The sequence below is a fragment of the Phoxinus phoxinus genome (assembly GCF_949152265.1).
Source record: "Phoxinus phoxinus genome assembly, chromosome: 17".
NCBI lineage: Eukaryota > Metazoa > Chordata > Actinopteri > Cypriniformes > Leuciscidae > Phoxinus > Phoxinus phoxinus.
Genome location: NC_136892.1, coordinates 3,763,685 through 3,783,062, shown reverse-complemented (window position 1 = coordinate 3,783,062; position 19,378 = coordinate 3,763,685). Strand labels below are relative to the sequence as shown.

Here is a 19,378-nt window from a genome sequence, read left to right as displayed (position 1 = left end):
TGACAACAAAGGATTGCGCCGGTATGTGAACTTGCTAAAGTTGGAATGGTAATTTGCTTTTGTTCGGTTATTCAGCAGGGCTTACAGCAGTTTTGAACACTTTGTGCAACACTAACAGCATCATGCATAGCAAATTCAGATTGCTGTGTTTGTGAATATTAACAACAGCAAAATGCATAATAAATTCAAATTATACTGTTTGCAAGTTGTTGGGATTTCAGTGACAAAGCATGGCTGGTACGTGAACTCGTTAAAGTAAAATAAGCATTTGATTTTTGCTGTTTTTGCTTATTCAACAGGGCTTGCAGCAATATGTACAGCAACTGGAGCATGCATTGCAAATGTATACTGCAACAGGGGCAGTTGTGGCCTAATGGTTTGAGAGTCAGGCTTGTAATCCGAAGGTCACATGTTCGATAATTATTACCGGCAGGAAACGAGTGATGTGCCCTTGAACAAGACACCTAACCCCCAATCGCTTTCTGTACGCCGCAGTGTATGTTCACTACTCACTGCTCCTAATGTGTGTGCACTAACTTGAATGGGTTAAATTCTGAGTATGGGTTGGTCTAAGTCCTGTTTCCTGGTTTTCCTGTTTTTGGTTGATTTTGTTTGTTCGGCGGCGTTCTCTGCATCTCCTCCCGAGTTGACTGCAACCACTACAGCTCCTCCCGAGGCGGCAGCATCCATCTCTGAACTCTCTGCCTGCCATGTCATGATGTTTCATTAAACAAAGTTCGGGAGGAGCACGTTCAAATAATCAATCCAATCAACAATCATCATGACTGTCCCATCAGCATGAGAGGAAGCATATATATTGGCACTCAGTCGACTCACCTACATTCCTTGACAGTTTTTCAGCATCCCTCCACCACCCCGACACCTCACTCCACAGCCAGTAATACGGGGGAGTACTCTGGGTTGGGGCCAAATACCGAGTCCGGAGCCCTCTGTTCGGACAGCACGCCAAACATGCATACCATTATTCCATCTAACTTATTTGTAAGTGTGAACTCGTGAAATGGCCAAGGAGGCTGAATGTGAACTTCCTCTCTGCCCTGACACGGCCACGGAGGTCGTCCCTGAGCACTCTGTGGAGTTTCATTCTCTGGAACGGACTGGGGAATTTTACTTACTGGAACAGGCATGGGAAATTCACTTACTGGAATGGAACTGGGACATGAGAATCCCTAGGTGGCCAGCACCCACTCAACAAAGTCCAAAAAGGGTCCTCCACGACAGGCTTGCCTTCATCTGCTTATTAAGTTTGGTGTAGTAAAATACCGTAAAATTCTCTTATCGTAAAGAGAAACCCCAGTGTCCTGGCCACATTCCACCGGCATTGGCCCTTACCAATCATGGCCCCCTAATAATCCCCATTCACTGAATTGGCTCTATCACTCTCTCTCCTCTCCACTATAGCTGGTGTGTGGTGAGCGCACTGGCGCCGTTGTACTGTGGCTGCCGTCGCATCATCCAAGTGGATGTTACACACCGGTGGTGGTTGAGGAGAGACCCCCATATGATTGTAAAGCGCTTTGGGTGTACAGTAGTACATATGAAAGCGCTATATAAATGCCTCATTCTATTCTATTCTATTCTATTCTATTCTATTCTATTCTATTCTATTCTATTCTATTCTACACCAGTTGATGAAAATCACAGGGTTATTCCCTGTTGTTCCAGCTGGTAAGTCCATTCTTCAGTCTAAGGTCCTTGTTTAGGTCCTGTCTTCGGTCACAGTTGGGTGGCTGTACGTAACAAAGCGCATGATACTCAACATAGTCTTTTATTTGTAGACTCCACCATGCAAACACACAGGAGAGAACTTGAAGAAACTGAATAGCACACTCTAAAACTGGCGAGAAAGGACAATGAACTGAAAAAAACAGGGAGTACTTATACCAGAACTAAACGAGGGAACTAATGAGTTAATAATTAACAAAGGAAAGGTGAACTGAAAATGAGCAAACAGAATGAAAACACAATGAAAACAATGTCAAACCAGAACATAATCCTGACACCTCATGCAAAATTATTAGGGCTGTCAAAAGATTAATCACGATTAATCACATCCAAAATAAAAGTTTGTGTTTACATAATATATGTGTGTGTACTGTGTATAATTATTTATATATATAAAAACACACACAATCATGTATATATTTAAGAAAAATTGGTTATATTTATATATAACATATTTATGTATAATATAAATTATATAAATGTACAGTATATACAATATATAAATTCAAATATTTCTTAAATATATACATGAATGTGTGTGTATTTATACATAATAATTATACACAGTACACACACATATATTATGCAAACACAGACTTTTATTTTGGATGTGATTAATCGTGATCTTTTGACAGCCCTAAAAATTATTAAACGATTCTTTATGTCCAAAGAACGATGGTCACTAGCGTGCGTAAACCAAGAGCTGTGTTTCCGTTTACTTCACACTGCTAAGAAAAAAATCAGCAGAATGGAGTTGTCAAATAATGAACGTGTAACGATATAGACAACACAGGGAACAGAAATGGACTTAAGTGCAGAAGTTTATTCTTCAAAAAAATTCAGGTAAGTTCACTTCAAGTGGTTCATCACAATGTATAAATCAGAAACAAGACTGGTAGATTGCACATTAAGTGGAAACAAACAGAGTTTAATAAACAGAGGCACATAGTTTAGAAGATCGTGAAGATCCAAAAATGGCTAATGAGGGAGTGCAGAAGAAAAGGACCCGGTGAACTTGTGACAGAACCCCCCTCTAGGGTTGAAAGTCTCCAAAACACTATAATCGTGGTTATAATCGTTGAGTGGAAGGAGAAAGAAGCCAGACCATAGAGGAAGGAAACAGGGAGCAACCAACAGCAGGATCATCAGCGGAGAAGATGGAGGAAGGAGCCAAGGCAGAGAGGCAGGCAGAAGGATCCAGTGTGTAACCCCCAGCAGAAGGGCTAGGATGCAGGCCCACGGCGGAGAGAGGAGCAATGATGAGGATTGGCAGGCTTCTCCAAGGCGACGAGTCACTGAGACTGAGCCCGTGGTGGTGGAGACCCATGCGGCGCTGAAGAGCTGACTGGACGGGCGACATCGGTGACCTGGAGAGAAGGGTGGAGCCGGGGCAAAGGAGGACTGAGGCGAAGGTGGTGCGACTGAGGACCAGGGTGCAGCAAGAGGGAAGGAGGAGCCGAAGGGCTGGAGGGACGAAGCGCAGCTAAAGGCCTGGAAGTCCAGAGCAACGACTGACCAAGGCGGACCCAGAGGGACGAGGGAGCCTGGTGGAGCCATGAGGACTACGGTCCCTGGTGGAGCTGAAGGTGTGAGGAGCCAAGGTGGAGCCAGAGGGACGAGGGAGCCTGGTGGAGCCATGAGGACTACGGTCCCTGGTGGAGCTGAAGGTGTGAGGAGCCAAGGCAGACCCAGAGGGACGAGGGAGCCTAGTGGAGCCATGAGGACTACGGTCCCTGGTGGAGCTGAAGGTGTGAGGAGCCAAGGCGGACCCAGAGGGACGAGGGAGCCTGGTGGAGCCATGAGGACTACGGTCCCTGGTGGAGCTGAAGGTGTGAGGAGCCAAGGCGGACCCAGAGGGACGAGGGAGCCTGGTGGAGCCATGAGGACTACGGTCCCTGGTGGAGCTGAAGATGTGAGGAGCCAAGGTGGAGCCAGAGGGACGAGGGAGCCTGGTGGAGCCATGAGGACTACGGTCCCTGGTGGAGCTGAAGGTGTGAGGAGCCAAGGCGGACCCAGAGGGACGAGGGAGCCTAGTGGAGCCATGAGGACTACGGTCCCTGGTGGAGCTGAAGGTGTGAGGAGCCAAGGTGTAGCTAGAGGGACAAGGGAGCCTGGTGGAGCAATGAGGACTACGGTCCCTGGTGGAGCTGAAGGTGTGAGGAGCCAAGGCAGACCCAGAGGGACGAGGGAGCCTAGTGGAGCCATGAGGACTACGGTCCCTGGTGGAGCTGAAGGTGTGAGGAGCCAAGGCGGACCCAGAGGGACGAGGGAGCCTGGTGGAGCCATGAGGACTACGGTCCCTGGTGGAGCTGAAGGTGTGAGGAGCCAAGGCGGACCCAGAGGGACGAGGGAGCCTGGTGGAGCCATGAGGACTACGGTCCCTGGTGGAGCTGAAGGTGTGAGGAGCCAAGGCGGACCCAGAGGGACGAGGGAGCCTGGTGGAGCCATGAGGACTACGGTCCCTGGTGGAGCTGAAGGTGTGAGGAGCCAAGGCGGACCCAGAGGGACGAGGGAGCCTGGTGGAGCCATGAGGACTACGGTCCCTGGTGGAGCTGAAGGTGTGAGGAGCCAAGGCGGACCCAGAGGGACGAGGGAGCCTGGTGGAGCCATGAGGACTACGGTCCCTGGTGGAGCTGAAGGTGTGAGGAGCCAAGGCGGACCCAGAGGGACGAGGGAGCCTGGTGGAGCCATGAGGACTACGGTCCCTGGTGGAGCTGAAGGTGTGAGGAGCCAAGGTGGTGCCAGAGGGACGAGGGAGCCTGGTGGAGCCATGAGGACTACGGTCCCTGGTGGAGCTGAAGGTGTGAGGAGCCAAGGCGGACCCAGAGGAACGAGGGAGCCTGGTGGAGCCATGAGGACTAAGGTCCCTGGTGGAGCTGAAGGTGTGAGGAGCCAAGGCGGACCCAGAGGGACGAGGGAGCCTGGTGGAGCCATGAGGACTACGGTCCCTGGTGGAGCTGAAGGTGTGAGGAGCCAAGGCGGACCCAGAGGGACGAGGGAGCCTGGTGGAGCCATGAGGACTACAGTCCCTGGTGGAGCTGAAGGTGTGAGGAGCCAAGGTGGTGCCAGAGGGACGAGGGAGCCTGGTGGAGCCATGAGGACTACGGTCCCTGGTGGAGCTGAAGGTGTGAGGGAGCCAAGGCGGAGCCGACTGGTCGACTCGTCTCCTACTTTGATGGGGGGTCATTTTAAGCATATTATCGTATAGCAGCAGTGTGTTTTCATGCTCACAGCAGCATAAACATTTTGGCTTGTATTATTCATATTCTCGTTTCCAGCTTTGTCATTTTACATACTGTATGTTTTTTTTGAAGCAGTAGTATGTCTTACATGTTCACTGCAGCGTATCCCCGTATGTATTGGCAGTAGCAAGTTCCTGCACTTGCTCTCTAGCAGCAGCAATCTACAACAACAGCAATAATAAACAGCAGCAGCAATATCAGCTGCAGCTTAATAGATCAATTTAGCCAAGACCAAATGCATACTAAAAAAATCTTTGGAGAGTTGTCATGATATATATATATATACATAAATATTTGTCAATCCGACACAGATCTGTTTATTTTTGACAGTTAAAACAATACAAAACAAAATGCATAGACAGAAACACATTCCCTACACTTCCCTGCAATTGTGATCTTTTTTGTATGCCTTGAAAGTTAAAGAGGAGCATGTTTACCTTTTTTTAAACAATTTATTTTAAGAGATCTTCAGGCAATATTTCAAATTTATTGAAGCCTTGATTTGGAAATTGTTATTCACTTAGTGGTAAGAATTTCCTCTTAGAGATGGGGCATTTACTATTTAGGACAAGCTTATGACCCTCTGGATGTCACTGTGAAAAGGGTGTCAGCGTTCTCTAAGTGGCTGTCCTAGATCGTTTGCCCACACTCAATAGTTCACTCAATGGCTCTTGAGACATGGGACAAAACATGTCCCTCAAATGTACCTTTTATTTTTAAAGTAGCTCTATATTTAAACTTTGAAGTTTATCACAAGTGTTGTAAATGTATTTTTACACCCTATTAAAGTACCATTTAATTTTATGTTCTCTTTATTTTATCAAAACTATAAAATTTATAATCACAAAACGACCTTTCCTCAAACCATATTTCAATACTTATATAGTACTTCAATACATATAGATTAAATAAATATTAAAGGTGAAAAAGGACAATTATTTATGTCCTAACAGAAGGAAGCAAACTTTTAATAAACCTCTTTATATTGCTTCATATTTTTGTTCCTTTTCAGATATAACACTATCAGATACTTATCATTATAAGCACCTGTCTAATATTGTGTAGGTCCCCCCCATGCTGCCAAAACAAAGACATCTGTGGTCTCTGGCACGAAGACATTAGCAGCCGATCCTTTAAGTTGTTAAGTATGTTGTGAGATGGGGTCCATGGATCAGATTTGTTGGTCCACCACATCCCATAGATACTCAATTGGACTGAGATCTGGGGAATATGTTGGCCAAGTCAAGACTTTTAACTCTTTTAACTCTGTCATGTTCCTCAAACCATCCCTGAACAATTTGTGCAGTGTGGCAGGGTGCATTATCCTGCTGAAAGAAGCCACTGCCATCAGGGAACACCTTTAGCTGTGTTTCCACTGTCAGGCCAGAAGCATCACTGTCACTTTCAGGGCTTTATTGGGCCTAATCGGGGCTTCCTCTGGGTCAACGGCCAATTCCCTAATGCCGAATGCCTTGGTGTAATATCAAAGTGGGCCAGCTAAGGGCTTGAGGAGTGGTCATGAACAATGGTGGATTTTATCTGAAACCTTTCTATCATGGGCAGCATTAAAGAAATAAACCAAACATGCTAGAAATAGAACCAACGCCTATTTTTCACGTGTTAGAAGCGTTTCCAGGCAAGAGAGAATAGAAAAAGATGTTTATATGTCATTCTGACACGAATACATATTAATAAATTACATTTTGATTTTTGAAAATCTCTAGGTTTCGACATAAATGCAGAAAAAGAAAAAAATGATTGATTTTCAAATATTGCACCTGTCAATACAGAACAAAATATTCTGTAGCCTATTTTGTCAATACTGCCGACGTTGTCTTTGCTGTATCAGTAGGCTATATATTTATGTTTAACATGAAGATTGGCCTTTCACAAATCTCTCCCCATATGTCGGAACAAAGGTGATCCAAATCCCGAGATAGCCCTCACTGTACGTGCAGCAGCAGCGCCGCATCAGACAGGTTTCTGGTGTGCAAAGACATAGAAAACGCCACGAAGCCGCCACGCAGCTGACACGCAACAGAAACCACCAAGCTCACGCCACACAGCCAGTGTGTATGTTAAGTTTTAGTTCAAAATACCCCACAGATATGTTTATACAGCATGTTAAAGTTGTCACTTTTTGAGGGAGAGCAAAAACGCACTGTTTTTGTGTCTGTTACTTTAAATGCAAATGAGCTGCTGCTCCCGGCACAGGGGGCGGAGCTTCAAGAGCTCCTGTCCTTTTACCTCACACACACATGCACTGAAAATTTCAACAACTTTTAGCCTTTTATGTTCAAACCGGAGTCAGAAAGATGGAGAGACTCAAGAAGAAGTGACAACATGTAGAAGCAACAGGACATTTCTGAATGGTTAGTTGATGAATTTATGTAGCTTATGTGTAGTTATCTTCTAGTCATTGATTAGCATATTCTGTTTTGATAATCTATAAATCGTGTTCCCGGGGGCGGGGGTTATGTACATTTTAGGATTAGTGATGTCACTAATGTTGTGTAGTTCTTACCAGCCGTTTGTTATAGTCCTTTTAAAAGCAATTTTTTTTACAAGCAAATATCTCACTTTGCTTTGAACTTTGAGCGTCGTAACTTTGCAGATGTTGTTTATGCTCAAACAGCAACATTACAAGTTAGAAAAGTTAAATTATATTCAACCACCTTTTTAAACCTTTCAGTAATTTGAGCTACAGTAGCTTCTCTGTGTGATTGGACCAGATTGGTTTTAATGTTATGGTTGATCAGTATATTTCTAAAATCATTTCTAAAATCCTTTCCACTTTCCATTATTTTTATAAATAATATTGATTTTTAGATAATTTTAGTTTGCATTGGCTTGAAGTTGGTGTAACTGGGCAACTTCTATGAATTACACGTACATTTAATTTACCACACACACACACACACACACACATAGGGCTGAGGTCTTCTGAAGGATATGCCTTAAAGGGAAACTGCAGTTCTCCCAAAAACACTTTATTTTACAGTCCAGTTCTGCATGTACATATTATGGACTTACTATAGTAACGTCAATAACTGGGTAATTGCTATTAACCCAAATCCTAAAATCTAAACTTAGCCCACTTTAAGTCCATAGTTGGGTAAATACACTGTGAACATACAGTACTGTAAAATAAACATTACTCACCCTTATGTCATACAGTACCTCAATGTCTTTATTTCTTCATCCTTTGTGTTGTTTCACTCTATTTTCAAGACTTTGGGTTAAATTGGAGCATTCTGGAAAAAAAATGTATTTGGCACTCACTGGCTCCTGTTTGTAAGTTTGCCATATACTTGAGAATATATATATATATACACATATGCATACAAATATATATATAGAGAGAGAGTATACTGTGAAATTGTGAGCATGCTGTCTGGGGCAGAGACAGACTTCTCATTTAAGAAATATAATTGCTGGTCCTCGACCAACAGACTAGTGTCTATCGAGTAGTGACCATCAAACTGTAATTGCTGCCGACAGCATATATTAGACTGCAGCTTCAGATAGACGAGCTTTGAGAGCAGAGAGATGGGCAACGTTCATTCACAGGTCTGATGATGAGTTTGGCTGCATTAGATGAGGTGAGAGATGATGCTTTGAGTCGGACTGCATAACTGTTTAAATCAGATGAGCAACTTCATAAAAAAATACAATTTGCTGACAGCTTGTTTTATTTACAATTCAGCAGAGTAATTGTCCTTGGGGCGGGGGGGAAGAGATTGAGTCGGTTCTGTTCCTCCCATCTGCTACAGTGTTTACTGGACAAAGTCAACATACTATTATTGTTATACTATATGTACTTTTTGAGCTTGAAATGTATGATTTTCAATGTATGATCAAATATATGTTTGCTCTGTGTTCCACAGAAGAAAGAAAATCATTGTATCTTGCAATGCACTAACTGTTACATTACATTTTTGTCTCTCCACAGTCAATTTTGACCACTTTCAGATCTTGAGAGCCATTGGTAAAGGCAGTTTTGGGAAAGTAAGTTGTGCTATATATTTACTTGAAAACAAAACCAATAATCAAAACAAATGAAGCTCATGGTACTGAGGCCAAAGTGAATTGTCAGTGACCTTCATTGATTGTGCTTGAAACATTAATACTGTAGATTAAGACTTAATTTAGACAATTCAATTAACTCGAGAAAAAGTGCTCCAGTTGGCTTCCAGACGGTTAATTACTACTATATTGACTCCATAGTATGGCAAGCCAATTGTCTATTATTGAGCAATATTCAATATGGTTTAATTTATTCTGAGATTTTGTCTGTTGACTCTCCAGTAGAGTGCAGTCTGGTTCTGAAAGTAAAAACATTGTTTTCTGCATAGGGAAATTGACAAAAGGGGATTTTTAATGATAATGTATATGAACATAAAAAAAATTTGTTTATCAGTGGTATGCTTTTGTTAAAGCCATCTATTTGAATTATTTCAGCAAATCATGTTAGACAGCAGAATTTGTGGTGAAAAATGACATTAGCTATGATGCTGTACAGGAAACTCCCCCAATCTGAACTCCACCAATCAGAGTAATTGTCTAGCAAATTGTACCAAGAGCTCTGCATGAAGCACTGTGAATGATGTGATCAAATCAGTCTCCCTACACTCTCAAAATACGTTTAGATATATGCATATTTTACTAAATATATTGTTACTATAGATATAATCAAATTAATAATTGTATATATTTACCATCATTTTTAATTTGAGTATTTCATTTGCTGTGCTTCATGGAATTGTAGTTATTTCCCTCACTAATGCCGTTAAGTACCTACACAGTCTTGTACCATTCTCTAGCTGGCTGGTTTGGTTCATGGCTTATATATTTGGTTCATGGCTTCAGGAAAAATGTATGGGGAAAAAATAATTACAGAACTAACACCGCTGAAAAAGTGGGCGAGCAATAATGCGCTTTATTGAGTGCAACAGAGACTGTCCAGTTTTTCAGCAACATTGTATTCCGTTTTTTTGTTCAATAAAGACCACTTACCTTTTTTCCAGGTATGCATTGTTCAGAAAAAGGACACAAAGAAGATGTACGCCATGAAGTATATGAACAAGCTTCAGTGCGTGGAGCGCAACGAGGTGCGCAATGTCTTCAAAGAGCTCCAGATAATGCAGAACCTCGAGCACCCGTTCCTGGTCAATTTCTGGTGAGTTTTTCCGAGTCATTAAGTGATTCATCAGTGCTGAAACATAGCCCAACAGCACTGCACTTTACAAAATAACCTTGAATACCGTTCTGTACATTTGTTAAATTTTTATGATGTAATAAAAATTGTATGATGTTTTTTTGATGTAATGTAATGATGTAATGAAACAGTTGACCTTGGACGTCAGCTGCGTATAAGTATTCTACAAAAGCACCAAAGCTAACAATTACAATGAAAACCTAATGAGCAGACTCAACTCCTAACTGAATTGAACTTCAGGAGTAATGACTTTAAACACTATCAAATGTCACTCAGACTTGACCAAGTTTATTCTGACAATAGCATGTTGCTAAGATAACTATTCAATACTCATTCTTACTAGATTTTCTATGTGTGGTGTAGGAAATATGAACTGATTATGCGACCTCCTTATTTAAGGGAGGAGGAGCCCTCTACAAATCACTTGATTAGCATTAAACAGTTTACAATTTTATTGTTCCAACACAGACCATCAAAGAATAAAACACCTACTAAAACACGTGTCAGTAATAATATCCGTAAAAGTAGGAGATATCTCTCCTCAAGGGTCGGCCTGCTCTCGTGCACCTCCTGAGAATAGAAACCAGAAGAAAAACCCAAAGGATTCACCGCAAACAAGCAGCATCCATTAATCACCATTACAGTGCCAACCTTCTAATACACACACACAGCAGTGCCACGCCACCGAATCACCTACACCAGGGGAGGTTAAGTGTCGATGCAGGCTTTTCGTCCCTGTACAAAACCATTAAGCACTGGAACACAAAAAACTAAGAGAGCAGTACCACACAAACAAAAGCAAATGACACAAACAATATTTAATAGGATCAAATTAAACATCAATACAGAATTAAGTAAAGAAAAAAGAAAACTTAAATACACAAGAGACAGTGGCTGGTCTGCCCCTTTAACAAGAAAAAAAACATATACGTTAATACATGTTAACACAACTTGCAATAAAACAAAACAAAACCTACTTTAGCGAAAGTACAACTGCAGACTCAAACTCATAACCGTCGGCCTCAATAAAAGGTATACTGCATTTACCGGTTGTTCACACTCCTACACGGCCGCCAGCCCATAGAAGGTACCGCAGCAATAAATATTTGTCTGCCCAGCTTCCAAGACAGAGAGTAAAACCTGTTAATAAATCAGCCTAAAGGAAAAAAGGGATCAAATAAGAATGGAATTGCGCTATTAAAACGCACTCATTCAACACAAACAAATCACACAACCCATAACTCCACATACCTATATGAAAGGGTAAATAGGCTGCACGCCGAGCACAACTTCAGAAACACGCCAATCTCACAATCTGTTTCTGCAACTATTATTTATGCTTTCTTGGTCAAATGACTAGCTACCCACACCTGAAACTCATTGCTGGACAGTCTCCTCACACATATGTATAGTTTTTAGTATTGCACTAAAGTGCAATATGACGAAATGTAAAACAACCATGTAACTTATATAAAGTGCATTTTTATGTTGATCTAATCGAAAATCATTTCCATTTTAAACCTGATTTATTCTATTTGGCTAAAAGCAAACAACACTCACAACACAATGATTTTTTTTATAGTATTTTAAATATTGTTGGTGTGCAGAACACTATTAGCTAGCTTTACTGACTGCATAAATTATTGTGGGTTTTATTTCGTTTTTGATTGTCAGCACATAACAGAAATGATTATGTATTTTATTTTATGATGTTGAAATTAAGTTGTAAAAGCCAGATTATATTATATTGACCTACACTGAGCCTAAAATAGCATACTGTATAGTAGGTACTACATTTTAGTCTAAACATACTTGGCGACTGTTAAAAAAGTATTTTCTATATCAGTGGTTCCCAACCCCGGTCCTGGAGTACCTTCACACACACATTTTAGATGGCTCTTTAATCTGACACAACCATTTCAGGTCTTGAAGTCTCTACTAAGTAGCTGATGAGTTGAATCAGGTGTGTTTGATTAAGGAGACATGTTTGGGGTACTCCAGGACCAGAGTTGGAAACCACTGTTTTATATAGTATGGATATGTGTAGTATGAATGAAATTCGGATGCACTGCATATGCCATGTTGTCACTGTCATGCGACCTACAGCATCAGTTGTGTCGCTTCTTCGCCATTCCCAAATCCTCTCCCGTGGCCTCATGTAATAGTAAAGTGTCCATCAAACGCATACATCAGAATCTCAGTGGAAGTAGTAGGTCATCAAGGTACTTTTCACCTACTGTATTTCGAGTACTATGTATTTGAACATACTACTCTGTTGGTGTACAATTTTTCACATACTATATAGTAGAGTAGTATTCGATTATGGACACACAAAAGAAATACAATTACTAAATGGAAGTAGAAAGCAAATAAACAGTCCACAGAACAGAATGAAAACCTAAGATTACTCCTCTCTCTCCGGATGGTCCATCCTTGTGCCGTAAATAAAAAACACATCTTAGTGGAGGAAGGGGAAAACTCCAAGGAGACGCTGGAGGGAGGAGCCAGGGAATAGACAATGGAGGGAGAAGCCAGGGAGGAGATGTTGGAGGGAGGAGCTAGGTTGCGACCCAGAGCAGAGTCACCAGGATGAAGGCCCATGGTGGAAGTCTCTGTGGTGTGGGTTTACCAACCGGGACACTGAACAGTGGAAAAACATCATATGGGATTACTAGGGCCCTATCATTTCGGAATCGCGGGAATTGGTAAATTAACATGGAATCTAGTGTTAACGCGGAATTTTACAGATTTGGAATGAAATTCTGTTTTTGTGTGGGAAAAGAACGTATGTCTGTGGAAAATGCAGACCAGGGGAAGCAAATCTGGCGACACAACCCTTCCCATCATTTCTGATCGGGGGATCGCTTCAGTCGATTTAACCCATAGACAGTTTCTATGGCTGAATGAGCCATAGGCGCTCATTCTGGTGGGCTCTGACGCGCCAGGGCACGAAGCAGCCTGGGGTGCGTTTCCCGAAAGCATCGTTAGCCAACTATGGTCGCAATTTCCGTCGTTATCAGCAGTTCAACAATTTGGTGTTTCCCGAAACCATCGTTCCAACGAACGTTCGCAAACAGCATCGCAAACTTGTGTGGTTGGAACGACAGCTCTCGAGCTGTGGTTAGAAGCATAGTTTCTAGTTTACATGAGATGTAGACTGCATAAATCCTTATCTTTAGTTAAATAAGCAAGCTGACATTCAGTACAACCCGTGTTATTTATTTAGAATACATACAAATGTAATTTACGTCTTTTAGTTTGTTAAGAGATTTAAAGCACCGTTTTTGAAGACTGCGCATGTGTGAACGTGCTCTACTATGTAAGAACGAGCCAAATATTGAGTCTGGTAATAAAGCAAAATAACTGAGAAAAATTTGAAATGGTCTTCAGATGCCATGTCTGTAACTTATATGACAAAATCTAGCGTTAATTCGATCTCAAACAGATTAATTAAAATAAGTTATTAGTCCACCACGTGCGAGACGTCATAAACCAACGTGGTTGAACGATACTTTGCGACATACGGTTTTGGGAAACAGTCGTGACTAGCTAGTTGATTTCTCCAACGATGCATCGTACTGGTAGTTAAGCAGTGAGTTATATAGTTGTACGGGAAACGCACCCCTGATTGGTTAGCGCGTCTGAGCCGCCTCGCCATAGGTTCGTGCGTTTTAACCAGTTAATATAACCATTCATATTTTTAAGTTTGTTTGTTGTGTGTTACCTCAATAACACAAAACATATGTTTGTTACCTCAATACATTTAATATTTTATTGATTTTATTATATCCTATTTTATTTGTGTATACTTTAATAATAAACATTAAAAGCACTCTCTTTTTATGACTAAAATAACAGTAAAGGGTAAAAAAAAACTGAATTCCCAAAAATTAAAACGGAAAAAAAACGGAATTTGAAAAAATTTAAATGGAAAAAACGGAATTTGGGAAAAAATAAAACGGATTTTATAGGGCCCTAGATTACCATCAGGTAATCCAGAAATATGGAGCACCCAAGCCAAGTACAAGGGCTCACCTAAAAAGAGACATACCACAAGTAATCGGCCTGGCAGCAAATTCCACCACCATATTCGGCAACCTATTTACCCAGGGTTTGCCAGACATGGGGAACCCACATGGACAAAAAAGCACACGTTATCACCTCAAGGAGGGGACAGGCGCTGTGTGCAAGCGATACACTTGACCAGTTGCCCAAAATTTACCTATACGTGTCTGATAATACTTGGGACGAAACACCAGAGATTGTAAAATCTTGCAAAGGTACCATTCACTATTGCCCCAGAGGATGCAACACTTCTATTGGAGTTTGCTCGCACTCCCAGGGGGAACAGCACACCCTGTGTTTGGTATGCCAGAGAAACGGCATCCACAAAAACAGACAGCTGCTCAGAGCATCTGAAGCTCTCTGTGCGGTCCAAGTAAATGCAGAGAGCATGCACTGGACACAGCAAAGATAAGTGCTTGCAAATTCACCACCTGATCCCAAAAAAAGGTAGTGGTGTAGTTGGGGTCTCATGATCACGTGAGTATGCCAGACTGAACCCAAGGCACGTTTCGCTAACCGAGAATGTCTTGAAGGTCCCCAACCCTCTTAATGGATGTGGGCTTAAGCTCAATTTACTCCAGGAGTTCAAACAGGGCTCTCTGTAGGCCCAGCAACTCTACAGAGAGGTCCCAAGAAGGAATAAGGTGCACACCTGGATGATTTAACCTCCTGGCACCTCTAAGGAACCTGATGATTAGGTTGTGCTTCCCTAAGGACTTACCATCCACTGTGTCACCTTAGAACGGTGCTTTCCTGCCGGAAGGAAAGCAGGGCCAAACTTGGAGGTTCTAGAGGTCTGGGCGCGGGTGCCAAAGTGTGCCCTACCCTTGAGAAAGAAGGTCCTTCCTAAGGGGAATTCACAAAGGAGGGGCTGTCGTGAGGAGCGTGAGTACGGCGCCACCAGCAAGACTTGTTCTCCTTCCGGACCAACACGTGTTTAGTGGAGCAGTACTGCCAACAACTTGAGGCAGTTGATGTGCCAACACAGTCGGGGTCCTGTCCAGGAAAACCATCAAATCTCTTTATTGGATCGGGGCGAACTACGAACATCAAGTAGATCTCCCAGACATGCAAGAATTGATCTGGAGGGATGTGAGGGTGAGTCCCAGCAGATCAGTGCCTGCCGCGATGGAGCTGCCAATGTCATGAGAAGCGGATGTGCCCACCATCGCACCGGAGCCTGAGCCCCTTATTCTGAATATTCTGATCCAATCTTACTGCTGACCTGTAATGCTGTAATGCTGCCTGAAACATAATCATACACTGTTCGTTCGTTGGCCAGAGGAGAACTGGCCCCCGACTGAGCCTGGTTTCTCCCTAGTTTTTTTTCTCCATTCTGTCACCTGATGGAGTTTTGGTTCCTTGCCACTGTCGCCTTGGCTTTTGGCTTGCTTCGTTGGGGACATTTGGTATTCAACAATATTATTGAGCTGCGTTACTTAAGGTGGAAGATGACGCAATTTTCTTCTAGAAACAAACTTTATTGTATTATTTTCATGTTATCACTGTGAAGCTGCTTTGATACAATCTGTATTGTAAAAAGCGCTAAATAAAGGTGCCTTGACTTGACTTACGTCTGACCTGGCGTGTGAGCCGGTCACGAGTCCATGAAAGGAAATGCTAGTGGAGGAGTTCCCAGTCCACAACCTCACCGCATTGAGTGAGTGCGTAATGGACTGGGATACTGATATGTTGGTCCCACCCTCCCTCCCTCTTCTACCACCACCTCTTTTTCCAGCCCTGTCTTCGTCATCGCCTGTCTACCCCATTGTTAATCCCTTACCTCCTCACTGCTTTGGCGATTCACCTGGGACATCCCATGAGCCATCCTGGGGGATTCCCTGGCTCTGCCTCCGGCCACTGTTCCCACTACTCCACCTTGGCCCATCGCCCTAACTCCTCCGCCTCCATTCCTCCCTCCCTCAGCTCCTCTGTTGACCCGCACCGCATCAGGTCGAACATGAACGAAAGACTTAAAGGTTTGGAATGACATGAGTAATTAATTACAGAATTTTCATTTTTGGATGAACTATCCCTTTAAAAGGATATGCTACTGTATGTTTAGATGCTGACAGTATGTTTACATTATTTCAGTGTACAATATCAGCTTTTTATATTTGTTATAAATAAATAATAATACATTTATTTTAATACAAAATCATCTTTATCAATGAAAAAAAGAAAAATAATAATAATAATAAATAAATAAATAAACCATATGAACAGAACTCCTGTATAAATACCTAAAAACACTAATGAGATCATTTTGCATTTAGAATCAACTAAAAACACCTCAAATATTATGACGCACGTCTTGTTTTCTTTATCAGACTCAATGGAGCATGCTGGAGCACAACCCATCATCCTCATCAGTATGTGATGCATGAATGACTAAATTGCAAATGACTAAATCAATACCAGTGCTTTTTTTAATTAATAATTAAATAATACGTAAAAATGTCCAACAGCGGAGAAGAGAAAACAGCTCTCTCTAAATAATAGTCCTGCCGCATGGGGCGTTAAATTTGATAAGAATGCCTGGGGAATGGTAATGTGCTTGGCAGCCGGTTTAAAAGAAGGTGAGCATTGTGCATGTTCCCCTGCAGTGCTGCAGATGAATGTGAGTTCTACTGGACCGAAAGAGGCACTCAAGGTCAGATGTGAGAGACTTCAAGCCACTGCTCTCTCTCTCTCTCTCTCTCTCTCTCTCTCTCTCTCTCTCTCTCTCTCTCTCTCTCTCTCTCTCTCTCTCTCTCTCTCTCTCTCTCTGTGTTTGTGTAACAATGAATAGATAATTATTATAATGTATTATAACTGTGGTTATGATTATTCATGAGACCATAGAATGTATTATAAGGTGCATTGCAACTAAATTAGCACAAAATTCACCTCAGTTTAGTCCAATTTTTTGACAAATATAAAATAATTAAACATCAGTCTGTTCTCAAATGATATACAGTAGTATTTTACAGTATTAAAACAAAACAAGTATTTCAAAATATGAGATTAAGATAGTGTAAGGCGCTCATTCTCAAAAGTGACATTGTCGAACAGTGACACCAGCAGATCAAGTTTCAGAGGGAGGCAGCTCATTGTGTTCTCACTGAGGTCATAAAGCGTGCATGTGAGGGGGGTAATGGCAAAGTGCAGATCACATGAGAGAAGGTTGTAAATGGCTGATCACCCCATCAATGTGACCTTTGGCTGCTACGCTTGAATCGTTATGAAAATTAACACATTTCCTGGGTAAACCCCTTAGTTAAGAGTTATGCAAGTTGTGGTTTTGTAGAAGCAATATTAAAGTGCCCCCATTTTGCTTTTTCATATATTACCTTTCATGTTGTGTGTAATAAAGCTGTCAGTTAATGTAAACGGTCTGCAAAGTTGTAAAGTTGAAAGTGCATGATAAATACAAAGTTCTGTCATGAAACTCTAGATGGCACAGTCCTTAACTCAACCTGCTTGCAATCACACCATTATCTATAGCAGGGGTCACCAAACTCAGTCCTGGAGGGCCGCTGTCCTGCAGAGTTTAGCTCCAACCCTGATCAAACACCTGAACCAGCTAATCAAGGTCTCACTAGGCATACTAGACACTTTCAGGCAAGTGTGTTGGACCTGGTTGGAGCTAAACTCTGCTGGACAGCGGCCCTCCAGGACCGAGTTTGGTGGCCCCTGATCTATAGGGTACAGCTGATTGGTTCCTGTCATTTCAGTAGCCAATGAGCTTGCATGCTCAACTGAAAGCGCGCTTTCAGAAACCCTCCACCTTCCCCAGCTCCACCTGTATAGATCTGCTATGGGTAATTCATGTACACTGTCTTGTAGTGTCTGTTGTTCTTACTACTTTGAGTAATGATAAAGGATGGAGCAAGATTTGTTTTACAAACTTTAATGTTTCATCAGTAATTCACGTTAGTGCTCGGCTAATGTATGTGCTGTTATTGACACAGTTAATGATACAGTTCACACATGTGCACTGCAATAAATTAGAAATATGCACATGGGTTTGTTGATGGACATACTCTCGCTATTGCTGATGGTGAGGAATTACAGCTGCAACATCTCATAATGTACCTCAAACTGAGTAGCGTATCACTGAGAAACATCCTGCTCAAGTCGTCCTTGCGGTGGAGGTTTGGATTGAATAACTACTGGTAGTTCTTCCAATGTTTCAATCATCGGACTCGCACTCGGATTGATATGGTCAAATCGACATCATCGTTTCTGTCTTTACAGTGTGTTTTAGGAAGCCTCCGGAGCTGAAGTTCAGTTATGGTTATGAGCATTTAGCTTCCGACAAGCACTGTAAGCGGGTAGACCAATCACAAAAGACTGGGCAGAGAAGGCTCTCGGACAGGAGGGGTTTAGAGAGACTGATTCATCTGACAAGTCGTTTGGGAATCATTGAAAAATCCAAAGACCTTTGATGCATGTAAACCTGTTGTAAGAGACCACAGGAACCTTTAAAATAGCATAATAGGGGCACTTTAAAGTATTTGTTGTGCTGTCTTTACAAATATTGTAATAATTCTAATAAGAATCAGCTAAAAATAATGAGCAATACAAAGAAAACCCTCTAAATGTATGGATGCCTTTTCACGGAAAAGAGTGCTTGATTGTCAAAATGCAATAAACAAACAAAACAAAAAATTATATAAAAAATAATAATCTATTTTATGGTCCCACTTTATATTAAGTATTTTTAACTACTATATGCTAACATTTAAATGAATGATTTAATACAATGCACTAATTTTGTACATTTATGTTTTTACATTGTACTTTTTTCTTTAACTGCATGCAATTACAGCTGTAATACATTTCGGTAATTACAACTATAATTACACTGTTGACAGTACTGGTGGTACTGGTGGATTTCTGCGGACAATTCGAGCATGTCTTTGCGTCATTACATTACATCTGTACACATAAAGAAGAGTCTCGGCTAGTAGGCTATGAGTGTGAGGATGCTGGAGGTGGAGATTTATAGCCTTTACTCACAGCACTTGATATAATTAAACGTATCAATTTGATGGCGGGTCCAGAAAGGTTCAAACGACAATCACCAGAGACGAGATTCACCCGTTGTAAAATGCAAAGGACT

The 19,378-nt window shown here is 41.9% G+C and overlaps 1 protein-coding gene across 3 annotated transcripts in view; it reads left to right on the top strand.

Annotated features, from left to right (window-relative positions):
* The window catches only part of stk32a (serine/threonine kinase 32A), a 92,860-nt gene that overhangs the window by 15,307 nt on the left and 58,175 nt on the right, over positions 1-19,378 (top strand). For all 3 annotated transcript variants that reach the window (XR_013794478.1, XM_079585100.1, XM_079585099.1), the window contains 2 exons: positions 8,941-8,996; positions 10,016-10,167. Coding sequence is in view for 2 of the 3 variants with exons in the window: in XM_079585100.1 (XP_079441226.1) it covers positions 8,941-8,996; positions 10,016-10,167 (208 nt within the window). In the remaining variant the exon portion in view is untranslated. The remainder of the gene's footprint in view (positions 1-8,940; positions 8,997-10,015; positions 10,168-19,378) is intronic.